Source organism: Nothoprocta perdicaria, unplaced genomic scaffold, assembly GCF_003342845.1.
Source record: "Nothoprocta perdicaria isolate Ctin4 unplaced genomic scaffold, notPer1 scaffold_117, whole genome shotgun sequence".
NCBI classification, from domain to species: domain Eukaryota; kingdom Metazoa; phylum Chordata; class Aves; order Tinamiformes; family Tinamidae; genus Nothoprocta; species Nothoprocta perdicaria.
In genome coordinates, this window is record NW_020454283.1 from 934,851 (window position 1) to 942,468 (window position 7,618).

The 7,618-nt window shown below is 62.0% G+C and overlaps 1 protein-coding gene across 1 annotated transcript; it reads left to right on the plus strand.

The window, feature by feature from the left end:
* The first annotated feature begins 1,031 nt into the window (after positions 1–1,031).
* On the plus strand, positions 1,032–4,860 carry TMEM82 (transmembrane protein 82). The gene is made up of 7 exons (XM_026053557.1): positions 1,032–1,104; positions 1,176–1,248; positions 1,332–1,506; positions 1,591–1,999; positions 2,090–2,268; positions 2,345–2,443; positions 4,531–4,860. The coding sequence occupies exons 1-7, from the start codon at positions 1,032–1,034 to the stop codon at positions 4,858–4,860; spliced, it is 1,338 nt and encodes a 445-aa protein (XP_025909342.1).
* Positions 4,861–7,618: the final 2,758 nt, after the last annotated feature.

Consider the following 7,618-nt stretch of genomic DNA (forward strand, 5'->3'; position numbering starts at 1 on the left):
TCATTGGTAACTCAGATCTGGCCACCCAGATTTGGGTGCATTTGGGTGCAATGGGGGGTGCATTTTCTCCCTCGTTGGTGATTTCCCAGCAATTTGGGGGGCATCTTGGAGGACTCGGAGCTGCCGGATCTGGTGAGGAAGACGATGGAGGCCCAAGGCCACTGGAAACCCCGGGAGTTTCGCCGTGCAGGGAGGCACCTTTGCTGTCCCCGCTGCTTCTTTCCCTGCTGCCGGAGCTGTCCCGCTCCGGCCGGGTGATGACAGCGCGGCCTGAAGCATTCGAGTCCCGGGGCCGGCAGCAGCTCTCGCCTGTAGGAGCCTTGGCTGCCGCCTCGGGATGTGACCTGTGCAGTTTGGGTTTGTGCTGGGAGCTCCAACCGCCCCCGCTTCAGCATCCTCGTGGGCACGGAGCCGCGTTCGGGAATTCTGGAGGGAAATGGGCAGATTGGCCTTTGCAGCGATCTGAGCCCAGAAGGGTCTTGTTTCCCCCAGGAGCGGGAAAGCGGCGGCCCTAAAAATAGGAATTGGAGCGGGAGGGAGGCGGGGGAAGAGCGGCCACTGCTGCCTTCTGGCCTAGGAGGGTCTGATTTCAGACCTTGCAAAGCGGAGCCCAGGGTGACCTGGGGCCGCCCTGGCCCACAGCAGCAGGAGCCGTGTTAGGGGCTGCAGCCTCCCCTGCACCGGCCGCGTGTGCCGAGCTGCAAGGCCCTCAGCTGGCGCGTGGGAGACCGGCTCCTGAATGCAATTAAACAGATAAATAATCATCTGTTAATTAAACAGATAAATAATCACCTGTCTTTTGTTCTCTCTTTTTTTTTTTTTTCCAAAATGCTGTTTTTCACTGCCCAGGAAGCATGTGGTCCCCCACCTGGGACAACCTCGTTGTCCTCGTCCTCATCCCCGTCTCTGGGGTGCGGGCGCGGAGCCGCTTTGGGCTGCTCCCGACGAGCCGCCTCCTGCGGCCGGGCAATGATTTCCCGGCCGGCGCCGGGGCCGCCTCCGCCCCGCAGACCTTTGCGCCGGCCCCGGCCATGTCCCTGCTCTGCTCCTGGCTGCCGGCGCTGCCTGGCGGGGCCTGGGCGCTGCTGGACGGGCTCCTGCAAGGTGAGGGCGCGGGAGGGCRGCCGGGCGCCCCGCAGTGCCGACGATGACGCTCCGGCCTCCTCCTCCCGCAGGGCTCGTGGGCGCCTGCGCCACCTCCGTGCTCTACAACCTCCTCAAGGTCCATCTCTACGTGCAGTGCGCCAAGTAAGGGGGCATCCCACCCACACCCTCACGCCCTCCTCTTCCTCCCAGCGCGCCTCAGCGCAGCTTGTCCCTCCCGCGCACAGCGATGCGGAGCGGCGGGCGGACAAGGAGGCGCTGCGGGCGCAGCGGGGGCTGCTGGACGCGCTGCACGTGCCGCTGCTGACCGCCGTGCTGGCCGCCGCCGGCTCCCGCGTGGCAGCGCTCGTGGCGCTCGAGTTCTCCCTGCGYGCCGCCTCCGCGCTGCTCGCGCGCGGCCAGGTGAGCGGCACCGCGCGCCCCTCCCGCCACGGCGCAGGGGTCCCCTTGTCCCCCACTGTGTCCCCAGCGCCGCGTGTCCCGCAGGGCGCCCCCGGCAGCCAGCTCTACGTGCTGTGCCAGTACTCGCTGGGCTGCGGGATCCGCTGCGGCCTGGGCTTCCTGCTCGACGGGGCGCCGCACGCCACCTGCAACCTGCTGCTGGCGGCGGCGCTGGCAGCGCTGCTGGCGGCGGGCGCGCGGCGCCTGGCGCGCCACGTCTGCGCCCTCTACGAGCTGCACAGCCGCGCGCGCTACTGCGGCGTCTGCATCGCGCTGCTGGCCGGCGGCCACGGCATCCCCCGCCTGCTGCGGCGCGCGCTGGCGCTGGCCTTCGCCGTGGCCGACCCGGCCGCCGTGGCGCTGCTCAACGGCGACTTCCCGGGGCCGGCGGAGGCCGCGCGCTTCTGGACGCCGCTCGCCATCTGCTACGCGCTGCTCGTGGTCTACATGCAAGGTGCGGGGCGGGCGCCGGGCCCGGGGCCTTGGGGGGCGTCCCCAGGAGCGTGCGGTGCCACGGGGCGCTCACGGTGCCGCGCTCCCGCAGAGGAGCACAAGCAGGGCCAGTCCGTCTACCAGACGGTCTTGGTGCGGATGGGCAGCCTCTTCATCCTGCTGCTCACCGTGGGCCGCTGGCTGGACCTGCTGGGCGTGCTGGTGTCGCTGCTGGGCGAGCTCTGGTGCCTCCTGCGTGCCGGCGTCGTGCTGGACATCTGCCGGCGCCAGGTGAGCGAGGGCGCGCGCGGCCCCGCCGGCCACCCCGGCGCCGTGAGGGGCTGCCCGGCCGCCTCTCTCCCCGCAGGACCTGTCCCGGGAGCAGGGGCACGTTGCAGCGGCGCCGGAGGCCCCTCTGTGTCCGGACGGCTGCGGTTCGGAGCAGGGGGGCAGCAGCGAGGGCCGAGTGCGGGGCGTTCCATGCCCTCCAGTGCCCCCAAAACACCGGGAATAAAAACGTGTCTCGAGCAGCAGCCCCGCGTTCCCTGGGGAAGGGGGCGCTGGGGGGGACACGGCAGCGGGGACGGCTGCTGGTTTGAGCCTCCTCCAGGGCTGCCGGAGGGGCCAGAAGGGAGCCCCGGCACACACGGATACACCAGGGGACRCCTGGCACCACAGGGGGGTGCGTGGGGCACCCTAGGGATGCCCAGCACGATGGGGGGTGAGTGGGGCACCCTGGGGTCGCGTGGGGCCCCCCTGGATCCACGGCCACCCTGGTGGGGGTGCAGGAAGCGCCTCGGGGCCAGGGGGCACTTGGGCTGCAGGGGGCCCGTGGGGCAGCCCTGGGGCCCATGGGGCAGCCCTGGGGTCCGTGGGGCAGCCCGGGCTGCACGGGGAGCCTCGGGGGGCGCCCTGGGGCCCACAGCTGCCCCCCCGCTGTGGAGGAGGAGGAGGCAGAGGGGAGGAAGGGGCCATGGGGATGGTGTGGAGGCGGCTCTGCCCCCCCCGTGCCCGCTGGAGGTAACGGGGCCTGGGCAGCAGCGCCAAGCCGGGGGGGGACAGGGCCGCGGGAGCCCCGGGGACCCCCGGGTAGGAAATGGGGCCCCTGGGAGCAGCCGGGGTGCCCCGCGGGGCACGGTGGACACGGGGCCCTCCGGGATGGGACAGCGGAGCGGGGGCTGCCCCTTTCACCCGCGCCTTCCAGGGCCAAGGGGGTTTCTCGGGGGCTTTTCTTCCTTTTTGGCACTTTCTTGGGGTGTCTTTGGGACACCAGGGGTCTCCGCGGCATCGGAGCTGGCAAGGAGTTAAATAAAAGGCTGAGTTTTAGCGGGGCCGGGGTGGTTGCGGGGCCGCGGGGCCGGCAGGGGGCAGTCCCGTTCCCCCGCAACGGGAGCCGGTGTCGCCGGCGGGCTCTGCGTCGCGGCGCTCGCGGCGACAGCGTTAATGGCCAGCGGAGCAGCGCSGGCTCCAGCCGCTGCCCCCGCTCCCTCCATTTCCCATCCACGGAGCGGGCTGCTCTGCTCGTGCCGTGCCGTCGGCCCGGGCCTGACCGTGAATGGGCYGCTCCTGTTGAAGCTGCGGTTGTTCCGCGGGGCTGCTGCACAGGCGGCGACGCGGGGTACGGCTGGGCACACGGCGCCTGCCGGCGACGTCCCATGGCTCTCACCGTGACAGGGAGCCAGGGATGTGCAGGAGGACACCGGACAGAAAACAAAACAGAGGAAAAGGAAAAGGAAAAGACAATAAAAAGGTGCATGGCCAGTTGTGTTTTCCCTTCATGAAGAGAACAYGCTGCTCTAGAGGGCAAGAGGGGCTGTGAAGAGCGGGAACCACATTGCTGGTGGGTTGGGGCAGGCGGGTGGGTGCCGGGAAGGGAGCGGGACACGGCACATCCCGGGAATGCAGCCTAGGGACACAGCCGGGCCCTTCTCAGTGCCCCTGCCCGGCTCAGGCGGCAAAACACTCAAAATGCGGCAGTATTCCCAGGGCAAGGTGAGGCATTCCTGAGGAGGACAGTGAGTATTCCCAAGGCGAGGCACCCGGGTGTGAAACCAGCCCCGGGTCCGGCTCGTCCCTCCCAGCAGCGCCCAAGGCTCCACAAAGCGCCGGCCCGTCCCCCGGCTGCTGCAATAGCCCTGCTTTTTTAGCGATRGCTCTTGGCAGCCCCGCGGGGCGCGGGGAGGGCCCTGCGCGGGCGGCTGGCTGCTCTCCAAGGAGAAGCAAATGCAAATACCGCCGCGGTTCAGCCCGGGTGCGGCCGCGGGATGAAATTTCCCCGGGCTTTCCCAGCGAAGGGAGCTGGGCACGGCTTGGGCCGCGGCGCTGCGCGTGGAGGCGCCGGCACCGAGGGGCTGCGGCTGCTGCCTCTGCTCCGCCAGCTGCAGGAAGCGCGAAACAAAGCGGGCGGCCGGGCAAACAAGGAGAGGCTGCACCGGATTCCTGGCGTTCCTTCCCTCTTTCATCACCGCCCGCGAAGGGGAGCTGCGGGAAAAGCGGCCGAGGGGAAAGCTCCGGAAAAGCCGTGGAAAAACGGCCCCCCGTGACCGCTTCCAGGGAGGAGAAGCAGGAGGAAAGGGCTCGGGTGAAAAGTTCTGCCAGCCGGAGAGTGCATTGGGATGGCAGCRATGGATGGGTTACAGTGCCTTGGATTCCGGATTAAAAATCAACAGCATCTGCAGTTGTGGTGAAGTATCTTCACCGGACGAACCCGGCGTCTTCAGTTCTGGTGCTTTATTTGGGGCACAACCTGGACGTACCAAGGGAAGGACACGCTTCTCCCGCTCGACGTTCTCACCGCAAAAAGAGGGCATCATCGGGGCCGGAACGTGCTTGGGGATGGRCTCCGAGGCAAGAGGCGGCCGCCTCAACAACCTGGTGCCGTGATGTATTTTTAAAGCAGGTTGCGTTTGAAGTGCACAGGGCTAAATGGATGCAGTTTTGTTATGCAAGCACGTTACCAAATGGCAAATTATACGCTGGGTTATTAAGAAAATAAATGCRCAGCACATGGTCTGCAATTGACATTTAATACCCCAGCTTTTCCCAAACCCCTTTTTTCAGCACCCCAGAAGTGATCCTAGCAGTCCAATTTCCAGGCTGCAAAGTCGCAATTTTCCCTCATAACTGCTGTGTTCAGCCAGCTTAAATTACTTATATATTTCGTAGCCCCCCCCCCCCCAAAAAAAAAAAGCCACTAGGAAATGTATTTCTCTCACATGGATGATTTATTTTGCAATCTTAAGCTGGCTTACTGACCTTGGCGATTTATCACCGAGAACACTGAGGGGGAAGGGCACACATTGCCTCAGAATAAATATATCCCTTAATTCTCAACGCTGCTAACTTTCCCTGAGGTCCCAGCTGGGGGGAATAAATAGACTTTAATCTCCTTTGCGTAGCCCCATGGACGGCCTCATCCAAAGGCCAAATCTTCACACCGCAGTCGGCCTCATCTCCGTGACAGCCTCTTCCCCCCCTCCCAGTCACCACGATCCCAGCGCTTTAAGGACAGCACGTAGCCTCCGCGTCGTTGTGCGGTTGCCAAATATATATATATATACACATACATATATATAATATATAATTAAATAGGGACGTATGAGCCTGGCAGAGACCTCGGGCCGCTTCTCCCAGGACCGGCGGCAAGACCGACCCCGCCGCGCGCAGCGGTCGCCCGCGGTACTTTTCCCTCTTCCCGCCGCCCGCTTCACAAAATGGCCGCCCCGCGCGGCGACAAAATGGCGCCYGGCCGGCGGCGGCGGGAAGGACGAGCGATGAGCGGCTGCCCGCGGGGCCGGGGCGGCGGGAGCCGCGGCAGCAGCGCGGCGGAGCGGGCTGCCCTCGCCTCCTCCCCGCCACGTGCGCGTCCCCCTCCAGCGAGCAGCGGCGTAGGGGCAAGGCTCCCATTTTCTTTCCTTCCTTCCTTCCTTCCTTCCTCCCCGCCTCAAACGGAGTGAGTCGAAAATGGCTTCCCTTCCTCCCCCGGCGGCCGGAGCTCCTTCAAAGCCCGTCACTGACCCATTTCGGCTTTTTTCTTTCTTTTTCTTTATTTGTTTCCCGGTAGCTTGAAGGGAGTTAGCCCCAAATCGCGTCCTTCCCCCCACTCCCGGAGGTGGGTTTATTTATTTTCTTCTTCTTTGCCGATTTTCCTCCTGCGTGGGTCAGAGGGGGAGGGGCGAGGCGGTCACCGGCTTTTCCTCAGCGTGTGGAAAACTCCCAAACGCCTTTTACAAATAAAATAATAAAAAGCACCACCACCACCCCTGCGCGCATTGATTTTTTTATTCATAGAGCCGGAGGCTCGAGGTAGAGTGAGGAGAAGCTCCTCTGCGCTTAACTAAAAGCGTCTATTTTGTAGGATCAGATGTATTAATACTTTTTAATTCCATACACTCCCCTCTGCTTATTGCATACAACCCATACTTCAGTTTTAAATGTCACTTACTTTTGCCTGTGCTATGGCTTCTTACAGCCTAAAGCATAACATCACCTTTTTGTTTGAAAAAAAAAATGCTTTTTTTTTCTTTGCCACATACAGATGTGCTTTTATTTCTGTGTACATACACATGCATAGAGACACAGACACATCTCCCCTTTGCAGGGTCTGCTTAGAGAATATAAAACCACATACGAAAAACAGCATGATTTAACGATACATATGACTAATTTTGGCCCATATATGCTTGATTTTATATATTATATATGTGTGTGAGCGTGTGTACATATAACCTTTATATTCCTCCACTGGCTTTCTATGACAACATATCCTAAAAACAGGAGAAAAAAAAATGCCTTCACCAAAATTAATACCAATATTAATAAAACATCTCTTTTTACCAGTCCAGGGTGGTAGTTTGTGCCTGAAATGCTTTATTTGTTCCAAAGAGGTGAAGATTTTCCTTGGGATTATTTGGGGAGGATGTTTTAGTTAGAAGACAGAGGGAGGGAAAAGAGGGGGGGAAAAAAAAAGAAAAAAAAAAAGCCAATCATAGAACAGGGGAAAAAAAAAMCGCTCCAGTAACTGAAGCTGCAAATGCAAATAGTCCGAATCATTGCAACCAAAAACAGGGACAAATGAGCTCACGCTGAATGGCAGGGCTCTGCTGAAGATCCAGGAGGAGGAATCAGCTCCTTGGATTCCACCACCTAGTGCTCCAAACATTTTTTTTTTGGGGGGGGGGGTGCTTATGCGTTTTATTTGGAGCCGCGGCTGCACAACCCAGTCGAGCCAACGGCCGCTTGTGGGCATCGTTTTATTTTTTTTAAATTACTACTTTTCCCCCCTCACCTCTGCACGGCGGAGCTGCTTTTCTGCGTGCGCGCTCTCTCCTTTTTTTTTTTTTCCCTTTCCCTTTGTGAGGATTATAAATAAATAAATAACCGGAGCTTCTCGCGGCTGCTCAGCGCGGCGGCGCCTTCCAGAAGTTTCCACAGCGGGAGGAAACGGCGCGAACGGCGGGCGGGGGGAGGGGCGCGGGGAGCGGCCGTTGCGGCGCCTTTGCCGCAGCGCAGGCGGGGCCGCCGCCGCCGGGGAGGACGATGAAGGCGGCTCTTCCTCCCCGCCGAGGTTCCTCTCCGCGCTTTTTCCCTTCTCCGCCCCGGCCCTTTCCAGCTCCCCCTCTCCGCCGTTGGGTTCCCTCAT